The sequence below is a fragment of the Hipposideros armiger genome, unplaced genomic scaffold, assembly GCF_001890085.2.
Source record: "Hipposideros armiger isolate ML-2016 unplaced genomic scaffold, ASM189008v1 scaffold_11, whole genome shotgun sequence".
In the NCBI taxonomy this organism is placed as follows: domain Eukaryota; kingdom Metazoa; phylum Chordata; class Mammalia; order Chiroptera; family Hipposideridae; genus Hipposideros; species Hipposideros armiger.
This window is the reverse complement of record NW_017731361.1, coordinates 641,900-660,412: the sequence shown is the minus strand read 5'-3', so window position 1 is coordinate 660,412 and position 18,513 is coordinate 641,900. Positions and strand designations below refer to the sequence as shown.

The following is an 18,513-nucleotide window of genomic DNA, read 5'->3' as shown; positions in this document are numbered from 1 at the left end:
ACGGCTAATAAAGGAGAGTAGAAGGAAGTGTGGATAACCACAATGCAAGGCAGGACGGGACAATGGCTGCCCACAAGCTAACCCAGCAAAGTCAGCCTTACCAGCATCGTCAGTCTGTGGCCTGGCTCTGCTCTCCCCACCATGGTTCCAGCCTCCTCCTCCCCCGCACTGCTCTCTGCCCCAGCCTGGGCAGGTTCCACTGCCTCCTCACCTCCTGAGCTCATTTGTCCATTCACGCATCAGAAAAGTATTTGCATGTGTATTATGTGTCAGCAAATAAGATAAGGCCCCTGTTCTCATGGATCTTAAGGGCAGGTTGAAAAATATACAGTAATTCACCAGATAATGCTATGAGGGTGAGGGGTATAGCTCTACGGAGGATTTCCATGATATGTATGTGTGTGCGCGCGTGTGTGTGTGCAAACTATACATACATGCTGCTCCTTTCCTTCTGTTCTGTTCCATTCTCTTCCCTTCCCTTTCTGATTGATTCCTTTCTGATTCCTTGCCCAATTCAAGTATACCCAGCCTGACTTAAGTGTATATTTGGGAAATAGAGCCAAGCATTTTCGAAGCAAAGCATCATTAACATATCAGTACACACAAAAAATATAGTTAGGTGAAGAAGAATTGGAGTCACCCCTCCCCCACCCCGGGAGGGAGATACAGTTTTCATTTCAACTTTATGCCTCATTGTAAATTTGGTTGTAGTATTTTTTCTTTTCCCTTCAAATTTATTTTCATCTCCCCTCCACTTACTATTTTGACAAATTGCAAACCTGTGGGAAAGTTTGACAGAATGGACATTCATATATACTCGTTTCCCCAGTCGTTAACATTTTGTTTCGTTTGCTTTCTCTGTCTACATATTTAATCTTGTATTTTGCTGAAATGTTTGACAGTAAATTGCAGATAGTATGACACTTCACCCCTAAATATTTCATCATGCACCCCCTAAGAATAAGGAAGTTCTCTTTTCTAGCCATAAAACCATTACCATACCACAGAAAGTTAACATTGGTACAATAGTATTAACTGATATATAGTGGGTATTGAAATTTCCTAATAATCTGAAAAAAGCCTTTTATGACTGTTTCTTTTTAATCCATGACACAATGAAGGATCACGCACTGCATTTAGTCCCCTGTCTCTAAATCCCCTTCATCTAGAGCTGTTTCCCTGACACCCCCCTTCCCCCTTTTTTTTGGTCTTTCATAATATTAACAGTTTTGAAGAATCCAGGCCAGCTGTCTTGTAGAATGTTCTATTATAAATATGGAGTTGGCTGTTTCCTCACTGTAAGATTCAGGTTAAACATTTGAGGAAGAATACTACATAGGGGGTACTGTGTCCTTCCCATTAAATCACAATCAAGAATATAATTTGTCCTATTATTGGTAGTGCTAACTAACTTTGATCTCTTGTTACAGGTGGTATCTGTCAGATTTTCCCATTTGAGGCCGTCTTCCCCATCCCCATGTAATTAATAAACCATCTGTGAGGTGATACTTTGAGAGTTGGGAATACCTTGTTCCCCAAGATACTCACCCAATGATTTTCACCCAATGATGTTCACCCAGTGATTTCAGCATCCATGGATAATCTTTGCAGAATCAGATATTACATTGGTGGTTGCAAATGATGTTTTTCCCAATTCTCTGATTCCTTCTGCTTTCATTAGCTGGTATTTTTCTTTGAAAAAGAGCCCTTCCCACATTTTTGTTAGTATTCTTTTGGACTCATGGATTCTTTTTTTATTCGTTGTTATCATCCATTACTATCATTTTCTTTCAACTAAGAATATTTTTAGTTGAGGTATGATTTACACAGTGAAATGTATAGACATTAAATGTACGGTTTGATTAGTTTTGACAAATGCGTGTGCCCGTGTGACTGCCACATACCCATCACCACAGAAGGTTTCCTTTGGCCCCCTTCCCAGTCATCACTCCCACCATCTTCTTGCCCAAGCAGCACTGACCTGAGCTCTTCATTATTCTCTTTGATGTTTAAATTGCCTCAAATGTTGGCAATGAAAACCCCATCTAGTAGGCTCTGTGTCCATTTGTTGTGTCCCCCTAACCTCCGAGTGCTTTCTTGCTTTCTGGCTCATGCTGTTTTTTATTCTTTTTAACAGCTGAAAATATCCTGTGGTATGAATACTAGTTTAATAATTTCTCCACGAGTAGACTTTAGGTTGTTTCCTTCTTTATCCTGTTATAAAAATGTGCAGCAGACTTCTTGAAACACATATTCTTTTCTTTTTTTAAATTAAAATTTATTGGGGGTGACAGTGGTCCACAAAGCTACATAGGTTTCAAGTGTACAGTTCTGTAATACATCATCTATATATTGCATTATGGGAACACATATTCTTGTAACATTTTTGTGAGTATTTTTGTAGTCTAGAGCTCTCGAAGTATTATTTTTGGGTCAAAGAGTATGCACATTCAAATGTTTGATTGATATTACCCAATTCTCCCCTTCTGTCTTAAAAAACTATGTTGGGGCTGGCCAAGTGGCTCAGTTGGTTAAGAGCTCGCTCAAGAGTGTGAGCTCTGAGCAACAGGGTCGCCGGTTCGATTCCCAGCCAGAGCTGAGCTGCCAACAGGTGGCAGGATGGCTCAATAAAAAACAAAAAACAAAATTCTTTTTTTTTTTTAAACTATGTTAATTAAGTTTCCACAAACGGTGCTGGTTTTCCTGCAGCCTAACCAATGCTGAATTTTATCTTGCTGTGTGTATATGATGGTGCAGAGTTTGAATTTGGACTTATCGTTGAATAAGGTAAATACCAACACCACAGATTTTTGGTTCCAACCCCAGTTTTCTTTCTTTTTTTTTTCCCCTAAACCTGTAGAGAATTTTTATAAGCGTTTATTTGAGCCAAACTGATGACATATGCGGGGGAGCAAGATATCAAATGTTCCCTTCAAGCCCAGTTTTGATTGTATAGAAATGAAATCTGTCCTCCAAGGAGAGTGGAAACCCAAGGAGAAATTTTTGCGATTCAGTGTCAGAAATTCTCTGTCATTCGGTGTCACATTGATCATTACCAACCAGCTTCTGGCAGAGGATATTTTTATTGTTTTTATTCTGCATGAACCGAACATGGCAGAGAAATGAGAAGATGTGTGTGAGGGGATGATGACAGTGCCCCAAGGGCTTTTGGGCCTCTTGAGCGGTCTTTATAACCTTTGGTTCAGAGTTACTGCTCTGTATTTCTACTCTTAAATAACTATTGGAACTGATTTTTATTTTGCAACGAGCCTTGACAATTCTACATTTGGGATAGCAGGTTTATCATAAGGTACGTGTGTGTGATTGATCACTCTCTCACATCAGCTAATAAAGACTTCCTATTTTTGTTTTATTTTAAATAGTGGACTTTAAATTAAATACCTTTGTGGATGACTTTTAACTTTTTTGAGGCTGAAGAAGTTGTTTGAAAGCTATTATCTCTTGGGTAAAGTTATCTGTGTTGATTTTCTTTATAGGTATTCGAAGCTGTGATTTCGTGGATCAATTATGAGAAAGAAACCCGTTTAGAGCACATGGCAAAGCTGATGGAACATGTCCGTCTCCCTCTTCTACCTAGGGACTACCTAGTCCAGGTGAGTCCTGTGTGAAGAGCCAGGCCCTTCCCTACTTACCCAGGCCTCCAGGAGTAGCAGTGGGCAACCCTGGTTGTATGGCATGGTTGAGGAGTTTTCTGGGTCTTCTGTGTGGGCTGAGGGCATCAACCCACTGGGTTAAGTGTGAGGTGTGGGAGCATAAGTCTTAAGAGCATTGGTTTGAGACTAAGACACTGGTTCCAGCCCCTGCTGTATTACTTGTTAGCTTGGAGTTTTTATTTAACCTAAAGCCTCAGTTTCTTCTTCCATAGAAGGGAAATTATAATAGAGCCCAGCAGAGTTGTTGTGGGCCCAGAGGAGCTGTAAATAGTATATGTAAGTCAGGTGTTGAGCATGGAGCAGGGCAAAACAAATGTCCAATACAAGGTAGCTGCTTTTATTGTCGAGGACCAAGCAAGGAGGGTCATTTCCATAATGTTGCGTTGTTCCCTCTTTGCCTTAGTTTTAGGGAGCTCGGTGCCCAGCTCGGGGCTGTAACCAACTCCTCACAGGTACCTGGAGTGCATATTGCATCTACTGCCTCGGGAAACATGGTGCCACATGTTTCTCATTCAATCCTATCATAACCCTGTGAGCAGAGGTTATAACCCCCTTTGTACAAATTTGGGCCTTGAGGCTTATGGAGGTTGGGATTTACCTGGAGTTACCTGCTGGTAAGAGGCAGGTTCACGATTCAAATCCAAGTCTGTCTGGCTCCAGAGCACACGCCTTGCACTGAGCAGGCTGCCACCTTTAATACTCTGTTCTCTTTCTCCATGGCGTGACTTATTTTGTACAGTGAATGACATTACATACTTTTTCCAGCAGGCAGAGGATAAAACTTAAATACATGACAAAACAAAACACCGAGGCAGTAGGCTAGCCCTCAGCTATCCAGGAAGTGTCTGGGAGAAATGCAGAGAGTGGAGGAAAGAGGAGAGGAGGCAGCAGCCCAGCAGCCCAGCTCTGTCACCTCCCAGGCATGTAACACTGGGCACATTCTCAGCCTTTCTAAACCTCAGTCTTCTCACCTGGTAAAAACTGCCCCTGCCTGTATGGATTGCCTGGGAATAGAGTGAGATAATCATGTAAAACCTGCTACTATTGGCGGTAACAGAAACGGTGTCCTCACAGGCTGGTAAGGTCCTCAGCTCATGGCGTTGTCCACGGGCCTAAGGGGTGAGAGAAAGGTCCTTTGAGTCTCAGAGCCTCAGCCCCCTTCTCAGCCCTGCATTTTGCACTTGGAATGGTACCACTGCCACCTGGTGGCAACATATCCTTCCTGTAGAAAATGTCCCCTAAGCAGAGGGACTGCACCCACAGAGCTTCCCATGTCAGAGTCTAACCTTCCCATGGCCTGCAGGAAGCTGATCAAAGGTGGAGGTGGACGCCTGGCCTCCAGCAGCCTTGCTTCCGCAGGGAGCAAGGGCAGCTAGAGACCGGGGCTCCAGAGAAAGCGAACGGGGCCTTACAGACCCCTAGTCACAACCTCCATCAGGTATCCACAACCAAAACTTAACAGAGACATTAGAAAATAGTTCCTGGCTTATTATGGCAGAGTGGGGTTTAGATCTGGGGAAGAAGAGAGCCAGAGGCAATGGGCATGAAAACTGTTGTGTGGGACCCTTTTTCCCAAAGGGCTTTTTCCAGGTCCCCTTTAAAAAGGGGCTCTTTTCAGAATACCTCTGGAAGAGGATATTTCGTTAATACTCATTGGACCTTGAAACTTCAAACCGGTGTAACCTCCTGGGATGGCTGTTGGGAGAGGAAGAGGAGGAGGAAGGGGAAGCCCTGGGCAGACCTGTGCCAACACTGTCTGACTTTTGGGGCGGTGTCTCCTTGTGTTGGTTGAATAGTTAACATTTATTAGGCTTTTATTAAACATTTAAAAATATTGTACTAAGTGTGTAACGTGCTATATCCTTAAAATAATTTTTTATTGTGGTAAAATATAACATAAACTTCATAATTTTAACCATTTTAAGCGTGGTTCACGCTTAAATAATTCAGTGGTGTTAATTGCACTCACCATGCTGTACAACCATCACCATATCCATTTCTAAAACTTTTTCCTCACCCCCGATTGAAACTCTGTACCCATGAAGCACTAAGTCTCCAGGGGAGCTTTTCATTCAAGCTGAGTGAGTCCTTTGGGAGAAGTAGCTCTTCATGCATTTCTCTTTCCTCCCAAGCAGATTTAGACATCATCTCTCATCCTTGTAATTTTTTTAAGTGACCCTGTAAGTTTATGATTTGTCCCAACCTAGCTGTTTCTCAGTGGGACAGAGAAACAGAGTGTTCTTGGGCGTATTCTTGGGACTCATCTCTGGGGAAGGAAGTGCCCAGAGGTGACAGAGGCCCAGTCTCACCAGTCCTTTCCCTGCCAGCTCTGATGCTGCCCAGCAGGTGACGGCCCTGGCCGCATTTTCATTCCTAGTTACAGGTGGGGACCCAGGAGAGGCTCCCAGGCCTCGGGCCTGACCAACTTGAGGGCTGAGGTCATTGAGGTGGGGAGGCCCTTTTCGCCCTCTCACTGGGTTTGAGTGCCACAGGGTCAGAACCCTTGTCCTGTTCATCATTGTCTTACTGCTGTCCAGCCCTGGGCTGCCCCACCAGGAGACACTCACTCGCTGTTAGCTGCTGAATGGAATTGACTTTTCCCAACAAACCCGGAACTCTTCCACAAAGAAAACATGAGGTAGCCTCTGGAGGTCCTCCTACCCCTTACAGATATGCCACAGAGCAGTCTGACTTGGACCCAAGGGTGGAGATTTGAGGGGGCACCAGGGTGGTCTCCCCCTTGGCCTTGCTCAGGAAACATTAGGCTTACACTTGCTTAGGTCCATAGCTCTGGAATAAGAGGTGAGGAAGCCCTAGTCCCAGCTCAGATGAGGTTCAAGGTGAGGTCAGTAGATAGGACTCTGATATCACCGCTGTTAGAGAGTGCCTGACTGGCTGTTTTCTCCGTGAGGGTTTCACTGAAGAAGATGGCTATGAGTTCTTCTTGACCTTCACCTTGTTTTATTTCATGCCTCCTAAGCTTAGTTGATAGATCCTGCCCTCTTCCTGTTTTCCTCCCTTTCCTCCTTTCAAATATCTGACCACTTGCCCTAAACATTATAATGCATTCAAACCAGGAGGAACATGGGAAAAACGCTTTCAGGACAACTAATTGTCTTGTTTTGCATAATCTCATTTAAGCCTCAAGACAAACAAACGAACACACATAGTCAGTGAGGTTGTGGGTAACTTCCATATGCCCATTGTACAGATGAGAAAACGGAGGGTCAGAGGAGTTAAGTGGTAGAGCTGGGATTTGTGTCCCTGTCTGTTCTATGCCAGAGTTTAATCACTTACTCCTCGGTGCTTTTGCAATGCAGAGGGTGAACACCAAGTCGTAACCCTGTGGGCCTTTCTTTTGAGGTCTGAGCTGATGTGTGGTGGGAATGAATGAATGAGTGTGGGGGTGCAGGAATGACTCAGCCTTCTGGATCACCTGTGGGTTATTCCCTGCAGACGGTTGAGGAAGAAGCTCTGATAAAGAATAACAACACCTGTAAGGACTTCCTCATCGAAGCCATGAAATACCACCTGCTCCCTCTGGATCAGAGGCTCCTGATTAAGAACCCAAGGACCAAGCCCAGGACTCCAGTCAGCCTGCCCAAGGTAAGTGCCAGCCCAGTCACTGCCGAGAGTCGGCCCTGGCCTGGGAGAGCGGCCCTCCACGCCTGCCTCCAAGCCTCTCCTCACCCATGGTTGCCCTGCATCTTGGTTGCATTTGGACCTAGGAGATGGAGTCTGCCGGCTCCTCTTGAATCTGCTCCGCCTCTCTCTTCCGGGCTCTTCCTTTCTTAAGAGTTTGACGGAACCTCCAGTGTCACCAGGGAGGACTGAGAATAACTGAGTGCCCTCCCCTCCCCTGTTCTTGTTGTGCACTGTGCTTTGGGCTGTGTTGCCGTTGGAAACTGAAGAGTAGCTGTGTGGGTTTGACTTAGTGATGGCCACAACACCCTCTTTCTAGACCATTCCTTGAGTTAGAACAATCCTAGCCTGGTTCCTTCCCTCACCTCAGAGCCATAAAGGTCAATTAGGGCTGCCAAAGAGGAGAAGGGGCCTTAAGGAGTCTGACAGGCAGTGAAGTAGGGAACAGAATTGGGGAAAAGAGGCCTTGTGAGGGGCAGCCAGGGGAAGGGACAGATGAGTACAGGCGGGGACCCCAGGACCTATGCAAGGTACTGGCTGCTTTGGTTCCACTCAAGTCCCCTCCCCTCTGGTCCTCAGGTCGCTTATCGGCAGAATGAAAGATGCTGCATTAGATGATCTCAAAGTCTTTTCTGGCTTGGCATTCGAGTATCCTTTCTAGGACCCTGACATACGGCGGTGTGTGGGAAGGTCCCAGCCAGCCTAGGAGGAGAGGTGGGAGGAGACGAGTGAGCTGTGCTGGCAGCACCAGGGATTACTGGGGCCTTTACTTCTCTTCCTCCCCCTCCTTCCAGCTGGCTGCTGCTTCCAGGAAGGGTTTCAAGGGCTAGAGAAGCATGTGGTCCAAGACCAGATGTTTGGGGTCTCTGAGGTTTGCATTCCTTTTCCTCCTCTGCTCTGTGGCCCTGGATCGTGGAGAATAGTGGTTGCAATGTGAACAGAGGCTACAAAGGTCCCAGATAATAACACCAGCAGCTGACCTCTGCTGAATGCTTAGTGAGTGCCACGCAGTGAGCTGAAGGCATGGCATGTCTACCTCATTTCACCCTTTCAATAGCCGTATAAGGCAGAGGCAGTTTTCCTAGGTTTACAGCAAGGAAACTGAGGGTTACAGAGATTAAGTGACTCGGCCAGCCAAGGTCAGCACAGCTGATATGGTGGAACCAGTGTTGCTTGAATCTTTCTCACCCCCCCAAACCTGATCCCTGAACCCATGCCATCCGGCACCTTGCTTCCCCTTTGTAAGCCTCAGAGTGTGTACTTACCTATCCGGCTGCTGTTGCCTAGTGCTGGATAAGAGGGACAGCGACAGGGCGAGGGCCTTGGTCTGAACGGCCGGTTGCCTTCCTGCATGTTGACCGCCTTTTGTCTTATTTTGTTGAAATATCACACTGAAACCTCTTTATAGCTTTCAACATGAAAATAACAATTTTCTTTAATTATAATATAATTATAATAACATGTGCTCCTTGTAGATTATTAAAAGGATGCTGTAATTTTTAAATAAAGTAAAAAAAAAAATCACCTGAACTCCCTCCACCCAGGGGCAATCACTGCAGTCATTTTGGTGAATTTTCTTCCAGACACATCTCTGTGCACAAACAGATAAAGATATACTCTTATAGATAAATGGAATCTTGCTACATAGATTGTAATCTTTTTTTCTCCTTCTCAACCATATGCTACAGATTGCTTTCAATGCTACCAGTATGGTGAATCAGCATTTAAACTGTAATAGGTACATGGAATTTTATTAAATTTATGTACCATTATTTATTTAACTGTCCTCTATTGGTGGGTTTGCAATCATTTCCATTTTTTTAATATATAAGCATTTCTGTGTCAAACGTCTTTTCAAAGATGCCATCTTATTTTCGTTCGCATTTCTTTAAGTGTGGGTGAATTAATCTTGGTTTCATATGCTTATTGGCCTTTGTATTTCTTTTTTTGGAATTGTCTGCTCATGTTCTTTGCCCATTTTTCTATTGGATTGTACACTTTTTATCAAGGGTTATTAAGGGCTCTTTTTATGTGAAAGAGGGTAGGCCTTTGTATGTATTTAAAGCATTATTTTCTCAGTTTGCAATTTTCCTCTAAACTTAATTACATTTTTTTGAATCCCCCCAAACAGTTTTTTTAGTCAAATTGGTCTGTTTTTGCTTTATAGCTTAGGTTTTGCATCATGCTTAGAAATGTTTTCCCTACTCTGAGATAAAAAGAAAATACTTCCATATTTTTTTAAGTACTTTTATGATTTCTGTTTTACATTTGAATCTTTGATACACTTAGAATTTATTTTGGTATAAGGAGTGAGGGTAGGAATCCAGCTTTATTACTATTGCAAATCATGACCCAGTTGCCCCAAAGTTATTTTATTAAATAATCTCTCTCTCTCCCATCGATTCGAATACCACTTACATTATGATCTAAATTTCCACTAGTTTTTTGTCTTGAGATTATTAATCCTAAGGTGCACTGTTGTCTTATAGGAGGAGGCTTTTTTTATCTGGGTGTTCAGCGGGCCTTGTTCCGTGCCTTTGTGACCTTTCTCTTTGGAAACTGAGGTTCCCATCCTATGTGATATCAGGTTAATGACATCTTTTCTGGAAGCGTATTCTGGAGCTAAGGAAATGGTGCAGAGCCGGCCCAGTTTCTTTGTGTGGAAACCATACCCAGTGACCTCTCCTTTTTTAGACACCACATCTAGCTTTAACACATACATCCACAGACAGACAGTTTTAAAAATCAAAGCCATGTTTGTGTCTGAGCCTGCAGTAAGCGTGCTGAGACCCTCCCCCCATCCCCCATATTGAGTCTACAGTTGAGAAGAGTCTGCTCCTTGTTTCAGAGGCCAAAGTTGTCCCCCTGTGGTCTCGACTCCTCAGAAACCATTTATTTTCAGAATGAAAATGCTTAGATTCCTGGGCACATAGCCGTCTGTGAGCACCTGGAATATGACTTCTTTTGAATCTGTTGGAGGAATTTAAAAAAAGAACAAAAAGGGCTTTGCTGCTGTTTGCCTCACTCTTTCCCTGATTTTCATCCTTGAATGATATAAGGTTAGATTGACCAAGCTGCCTCTCAAATTCTACTCCTGTCACCATTGTGGGCACTTAAATTAGTGAGGGAGATCCCCATGTGGGTTTGAGGAATGGGACGTGCTGAGGAAGACTATTGCTTTGAGGGTTATCAGATTGTATGTTATTTCATTACATCTTCACAATGACAGGTCAGTACGGTTCATATCCCTACTTTACTGAGTTTATTCAGAGAGCTGAAGTTACTTGTGCTGCAGTTACATAGCCAGTCAGTGCCGAGCTGGGTTTCACACTAAGGCCTGTTCCACTGCGGGGTCTGTGTGTGCTTTTTCTTACACCAGACTGTCTCCCAGGGACAAGTGTGGAGGTTTTGGTGACAGATGAAAAGGATCCTTTTCTTTTTTTAACTATCAAAGTCTCCTTTAATTAAAATATAGCATCCCATTCATCTCATGGATAGATGCTTTTCTAATATATTTACTTCTTTTTTAAAATGAAGACTGTATATTTTTTGAGCAGTTTTAGCTTCCTAGCAAAACTGAGGGGAAGGCGCATAGATTTCCCACATACCTCTGCCCTGACACATGCACTGCTTCCCCTCATTATCAACGTCCCATATTATTGACTTTAAAATTCAGACTTACCCGGTATAATAATTTATACACAGTAAAAATCCACTGTTTTTAGGGGTGCAATTTGATGAATTTTTACACCATCCTAATCAAAATGTAGAATATTTTCATCACTCGGAGAAGTTCCCTGGTGCTGCTTTCTAATCAAGCTCCTTCTCCACTCCCCAGCCCGTGGCAACTGGTTTTGATTTCTGTCCTTGGACTTTTGTCTTTTCTAGAATGTCATTAGAATGGAGTCATGGCATACATAGCCTTTTGAACTTCTTTCTCTTCGCATAATGCTTTTGAGATTCATCCATGTTTTTGCATGTATCAGGAGTTCATTTCTTTTTATCGCTAAGTAATATTCCATTGTAAGGATGTACTATAATTTGTTTATCCATTTACCAGTTGATGGACATTCGAGTGTCCAGTTTTCGGCTATTACAGATAAAGCTGCTTTGAGCATTCACTTAAAGATCTTTGTGTGGACATATGTGTTAATTTCTCTTGGGTAAATAATTAGGAGTAGGATTGCTGGGCTGTATGGTAAGTATATGTTTCACTTTACAAGAAATTGCTAACCTGTTTTCAAAATGGCTGTGCCATTATGCATTTCCATCAGCAACGTGTGAGAGTTCCAGTTACTCCACAGCCTTTCCACTTCTTCTGTTATCTATTTTCAAAAATTTTGGTCATTCTCGTAGGCATGTGGTAGCATCTCACTGTGGTTTTGATTTGTATTTCTCTAATGACTAATGATGTTGCACATCTTTTCATGTGCTTATTGGTCATTTGTATATCTTCTTTGGTAAAATCTCTGTTCAGATCTTTTCTCCTCTTTAAAAATTGGGTTATTCTTACTGAGTTGTAAGAATTCTTTATATATTATAGGTACAAGTCTTTTATCAGATAACTATTTTGCAGTTATTTTCTTCTAACCTGTGTCTTTTCATTTTCTTAACAGTATCTTTGGGAGAGCAGAAGTTTTAAATTTTATTAATTTTTTTCTGTTATGGTGTATGTCTTTTGTGTCCTATCTAAAAAATCTTTGCCAAAGCTAAGAACATGAAGATTTTCTCCCATGCTTTCTTCTAGAAATTTTAAAGTTTTATATTTAGGTCTATGATCCATTTTGATATTTTTGTTTTTAATATGGTGTGTGACACAAGAGGTCAAGGTCCATTTATTTTGTATTTGAATGTCCAGTTTTTCCACAGCATTTATTGGAAAGATTCTCCCTTCTTTATTGAATTACTTTGGCACCTTTGTTGTAAATAATTGACTATATACTCGGATGTGTGGTCTGTTTTCTTACTCTGTTCTGTTCCTTTTATCTGTTTGTCTATCTTTACACCGGTACCATGTTGCCTTGATAACTAGCTTTACACTAAGTCTTGAAATCAGGTAATGTGAGTCCTCCAATTTTGTTCCTCAAAGTTGTTTTGGCTATTCTCAGTTATTTGCATGTCCATATAAGTTTTAGAATCAGCTTACAGAAAAGAAAGACTGTGGGGATTTTGGTGGGGATTATGTTGAATTTTTAGATCAATGAAGGGGACCTGACATTAGCAATACTAAACCTTCTGATCCATGAACACAGTATAGATCTCCATTTATTTAGGCCTTTTAAAATTTCTCTTAGCAATGTTTTATAGTTTTCGGTGTATGGGTCTTACACGTCTTTTGGTAGATTTATCCCTAGGTAGTTCATAGTTTTTAATACTATTATAAATGTTTTCTATTAAAATTCTAATCTCTAATAGTTTATTGCTAATATGTAGAAATGAAGTTGATGAGAATTTATTTACTTAATGGAGAAGGAGAGGTCAGGTTGGTGATGGCTTCATTGATTACTGAAAAACATGGACAGGAGATTACTGAGTGCCTCACTTCAGGGAGGTATTCAGAGCTCTAAAGTGTTAGCTCCTCCGCTAACTGGTTCCAGTTAGATGGCAGGCATTATTCATTTGTGTCCTTGGCACATAACCTAGAGTCTGACACAGGGTGGGCAATAGTAAAAGTTTCATGAATGAAAGAGATACATTTCTAAGGAAGAAATAACCTCATGGAGATTTAATATTGACCATTTCTATTACCTCTAGTTTTTTCCAATGCTTTTCAGCATCCATACATGTGTTTTTGCATAGTTGTAGTGAGGATTTCTGTCCTAATTCACATCCTCTTTGGATCACTAATGTGGATTGACCCTAGAACATTTGGATCAGCCCACAAATCCAAAATTGAATGAATCCAGTTGTTGTTCCCGGGGGTGAGATGGGTTGTGAAACACTTGAATTAAAAAACAAAAACAAAAAAACCAGCAGTAAACTATCATGCATGCATTAACTCATTAATTTATTAACTTACTCATCCAGCACACTTCCATTGAGTCACTAATTGCCAGGCACTAGGCTAGGTGCTGTGGCCATAAAGACTCATGTGAGCTGGTCCCTTCCCCTAGGTGCTCCAGACTAGGCAGAGGGGAGACAAATGTAAAAGGACAATTACAATGGACTGTGCCATAGTGGAGGTATGGGCAAGACACTCTAGGAGCAAGGTTGGGGAAAGCTTTCTGCAGGAGCTGAGGCCTAAGCGGCCGCCAAGGTCAAATGCAAGTTGTCCATGAGAGTGAACACCCAGAACCTGGCTTAGAGGACTGCAGGAGAGAACTGGCTTACACACCTCATGGCCCTTAGAGTAATTTGTACCTTGTGCTTTGTTGTTTCCCTGGGCCATTGTCCGTATCACCGAAGGCATTGATGATGATACAGCAGGACTGTTTCAATATGCTTCCTTGTGTTTTAGACGAAGCACTTTGTCTACATTATCGTATGTTATCTTCATAACAACTCCGGAAGTTCTAACTTAGGAGAAAATTGAGATTTGGTGAGATTGAATGACTTGCCCAGGGTTGCACAGCCAAGTGGCAATGCAAGGGCTTGGGTCCAGGTCTGACTGACTCAGAGCTTGTGCTTTGGAGCATGATATAGCACTAACCTCACAATGATGATAGCAGATCTCAGTCGCTGAACACTTAGCATGTGCCATGCACTAGGCGAGGTGACTTCATTTATTATCGCATAGGATTTTCAAAATTGTAATTATCCCCATTTTCCACACGAGGAAATTGTATCTTGGGTTATGTCACCTACTCATTATGTATTAGTTACCAATTTCTGAATTACAAATTATCCTAACCCGGGTGGCTTAACATAATAAACATCTGTTATTTCACAGTTTATGTGGGTAATCCCAGAGTGGCTTAGCGGGGTCGTCCTGGCCCTGGGCCTCTTACAAAGTTGTAATTGAGCTGTTGGTTGTGGCTGCAGTCACCTCAGGGCTCGTTTGGGGAGGATCTGATTCTAAGCTCACATGGCTGCTTGTGGGCCTTAGCTCCTCGCCTGATGGCTTCTGCATAAGCTGCTTGAGTGCCCCCATGACAGGGCAGCTGGCTTCCCCCAGAGCGAGTGCTTCTATTGCAAGAGAACGAGAGAGCACGCCTAAAACAGAAGCTGTAGTCTTTTCATAACCTCTCAGAGTGATGTCCCATCACTCCTGCTGTATTTTACTTGCTAGGTACAAGTCAGTAAGTCTAGCCCACATTCAAGGGGAGGGGAATTAAGTTACATGTCTTGAGTGGAGGAGTATCAAAGAATTTGTGACGTATCCTTAAAGCATAGCGAATAAATAGCTGAGCTGAGATTTAAGCCAAGCATGACTGACTCCAAACCATGTGCTTTGAACTGTTGTATTATACTGCCTCCAGATTTCACAGACGCATATTAGTGGGGTACTGTGTGGAAGGAAACCTGATGTCTGCCGTCTGGGGACTTTTCATTTTAAGAGGTCCTCTAAGAAAGTAAGATGGAGATATATAAGTGGCCAAATAATTGAGGAAGAGGAGAAGTCAGGAGGTAATTGGCCTAGTTAGAGGAGCAGCCACAGGAATTTCAAGGGCAGGCTAGTTCAGGCTTTCATAAATTCAGTCTAGATAGGCTTGCTGACAGAGCCGATTTCGAGAAACAAAGTGGTGGAGAGAGATTTGCCCTATTCTCAGCAATTCTCAGCAGTGAACCTGTTTGCCAGCCAGGCAGCCTCCCTGGAAGAAATAGAACTCTGCCTTGAGATGGCTGCAGAGGCTAAGAAGGGTGTTTTTTCTGAGCCCTGTATGCACAGATCATACTGACACATTCAAGCAGGAACAGCTAATAGCATCATCTGGGCTCCCACACATTCACCTCCCAGCACTTTCCCAGAGGCTTGGTTGCCATGGACAACCAGAGGCTGTCTCTCAGCAGCTGGAAACACTCCTAGGTTACCCTGCTCCACAGGTGGCAGTAGAGAAATGAGGTTCCAGGAAGATGCAAATGAACCCCTTGGAAATGTACTGAGCCTCGCACTTTCATTTTAGTTCAGTTCACATCTCTATTCAACTCTTTTTAAATGACACCAAAAAGCCATTTGGGCTAAAAGTGGGCGGCTTCCTCTTGAGTTGGGCTAAAAGTGGGTGGCCCCCTCCTGGGCTGGCCTGCTTTCAGTAGTTGGTGTAGGGAACAAGGCTGTTGGCATGGGGGGTAGGATGACTTTTCACCTGGGCCAGGCCACTGCTCCTCTTCTGTCTTGGCCCTTGAAATGGATGCAGGCCACATCTGGAAAACACCCATCATCACTCCGGGAATTAGTGGTGCCCACTCTCTTATTCTCAGATCCTAAGTGTCCTTTTCTACGATTTACTGGGAGTCTGTTTTTTAGCAATTGCTTTAATAGTGATGGCAATAGTCATGATGTTGGTTTTGATCTAATAATAGAGGCTAACATTTAGTGTGTGCTATTTACCAAACACTGTGCTAAGTGCTTTACATCACTTAAGCCTCCTGACACCCGTGGAAGAAGCATCCTATTATCCTGATACTACAGGTAATGAAAGTAAGGCTGAGCAAGGGTAAGTGCCTTGCCCATGGTCACACAGCCGTTTAGCGACTGGGCTGACATTTGGAGTCAGGTGTGCCTGACTCCTAAGCCCGTTTTCCCACTCCTCGCTTCCCTGGGTCTTGCTCTCGCGTTGCTGGCTTGCTAACCCCTATTGTCTCTGCACCTTGCCTGTCATTCCTGGCCTGGAGCACCTGTTGCTCAGGAACCTGCTGGAACAAGTCTTCTGCCTCGACCTCGACCTGCTCCTTCGGACGAATTCTTGGTGTTAGCCCTGCGGCCCCACGCACCAGGGTAAGAGAGAGTCTCACTTCCTGCCCTGGCCCGAGGGACCGACTGGCTGGGCCTGCCTTCTGCCCAGCTCGCCTGTCATGGAAGAGTTTGGACACACTGCTCTTGCCTGCTGAAATGCGCATGCAGAGCCCCGGCAGTTCTCTCACCCTAATGGAGAGTGTAATGACCTCCGGGTTAGGGTTAGGGACTCGGTCCCCAGTGCACCGGAAAGCTCTGCTCTGCTCACCTGCCGCTCCTTTGCCTGACTTGTCTCTGGTACCTGATGGCTCTCAGGGCAGTTGTCAGATCGTAAGGCGGGACCAACATGCCTTCACTGCCACAGTCGTACTGGTAGAGTTAGAATCATCTGTGTGCAAGAGATAGTGTTATATATTTGTTGAAAAGCCATCAGGTTATGCTGAAAGTGAAATTTCCTTCCTAAGAAATCAGACAGTGTTTCCAGGGTCTCCCTAACCTCCCTGAAGTGAATGAGCCAAGTGTTTCCCATGGGAGCTGTCCAAAAACCATCCCCCGAGCTCTCCCCGCCCTCCACCTCCCCTCCCCCAGCCCCATGGTGGAGTCTGGCTCACCTGTATTCTCTCGCCCAGAACTCTCTATTCACCAGAATTTCTGCAGCTTTCAACACAGTGACAGCCGAGACTTGAGGGCAGGACCCCTAGGTGCCCTGCAAGACACCCAGTACACTGCAGTTCTTGCCTGTGATTAAATCACATTCAGTCTCGTGTATTGTTAGCTTGGAACCGGCTCTTTGGTTTATTGTGATTCCCTTATGACCTCTGGTATTTCTTACTCAGGGTGATCTTGCAGGATAAATGTTAAAAATAGTGATCATTAAGTAAGCTGCTTTGATTCAGGAATTGCTATGAAAGTCTTTAGTAAATTGGGATTTCAGGGTGGTGGGGAAAGGAAGAAATATGCCCACTGAGCTCCTTGGGCCTGAGTTTTTCTGGGAATGTAAAATGAGGGCTTGCAGAAGAGAACGGTTCAGCTCTCCTCTTGCCCTGACATCCCGTGGTCTTTAGTACTAGAGGCTTATAATTTCAGAGAGGTAATAATACGTGTCGACTTCGGGGAATGCTCATTTTTGTCTAATTGGTTGCTAAGATCAAGTACCTATGGAAAAAATCATCTGTTGGTATTCAAGATAGGAAATTTATTCTTTTTACTCTGACAGTTACATGATCATGAGTGTAGTGTTCCTTGTATGATGGCTTCTCGCAAGGGCTGCCATGGCAACTGGAGTTCTCATGCTTCGGAGGGAAGCAGAAAGTACACCTGCTCCTTCCTCTGCCTGAGCTGTCTCCACAGTTTTAGAAACCGATGGTCCTGTCCCACAAAACCTCATAATTCCTCTTCCCAGATTATTATACAAGTTTTGAATATTAAAAGCCTTCTCTCGCCAGTGGTTTTGTAAGCGTGGATGCAAGTTTATTTTGAAAATCTTGTCCTGTGTTGTTTTTGTCTTACTACTCATGTTTTATTTGAACATTAAAAACTTTGCATTTCTATAATTCTGTTTCTGTGTTACTGTGAAAATTCTCAGAGTTGGGTGCTGGGTTTTCTTCAATGTAAATGTACCTCCTGGTACCCTTGGTGGAAGATTTTTCTGGGGATGGTGAGCTTCCCTGAAAGCTTTGACTTATTTTATTTACAGGAGAAGCCTGATAGCTTGTGTAAAGAATAAGAAGCCTTTCTTCTGGTAACTGAGTCCAAAGATGGGAAAAACTCTCTCTTTTTATTTTGTTTGTCTTCCTCAGCATCCTCAGAATTGTAATCTGGTGTCCAACATATCTTAACCCAAGAAAGTGACATTTTGGCCTGTGTATATTTTTCTACTTAACTGTGTATTTTTTCCATTTAACTCTTTGCATGTGCTATTTCCTATTCACTCATTCTTTATTCCAACTAAATATTTGAGTCCTCACTTACACCTAGCACCGTAAGGCCCTAGGGTTATCTTGGTGACTGAAGTGGATAAGCTTTGTGTCCTGGCAGGGCTCACTGTCTAGGAGGGGAGACAAAGTCACCAGAGTTACAGTATGACACAGGGTAGTTTTAATGGAAGCACATAGTGCATGTGTGATCTCAGAGAAGGGACACGTAACTCAGAATCGGAGGTCAGAGAGGTCCTCGTGGAGGAAGTGACATATAAACTGGGACAGAGGGTAAGCAGGTGTGACGCAGAGGGATCAGAGAGGGGAGGCTGCTTCCAGGAGCGGGAGCAGCATGTGTGAGAGTGTTGGCTGCCTGAGGTCAGTGCAGAAAGACAACTAAAACCTGGTTTTATTCTCACTGAGCCTCCAAAATTAGATTTCAGAGAAA

The 18,513-nt window shown here is 43.4% G+C and overlaps 1 protein-coding gene across 6 annotated transcripts in view; it reads left to right on the top strand.

Moving 5' to 3' along the window:
- The window catches only part of KLHL3 (kelch like family member 3), a 256,432-nt gene that overhangs the window by 215,888 nt on the left and 22,031 nt on the right, over positions 1-18,513 (top strand). For all 6 annotated transcript variants that reach the window (XM_019661575.1, XM_019661580.1, XM_019661593.1 and 3 more), the window contains 2 exons: positions 3,498-3,614; positions 7,131-7,280. In XM_019661575.1, coding sequence (XP_019517120.1) covers positions 3,498-3,614; positions 7,131-7,280 — 267 coding nt within the window. The remainder of the gene's footprint in view (positions 1-3,497; positions 3,615-7,130; positions 7,281-18,513) is intronic.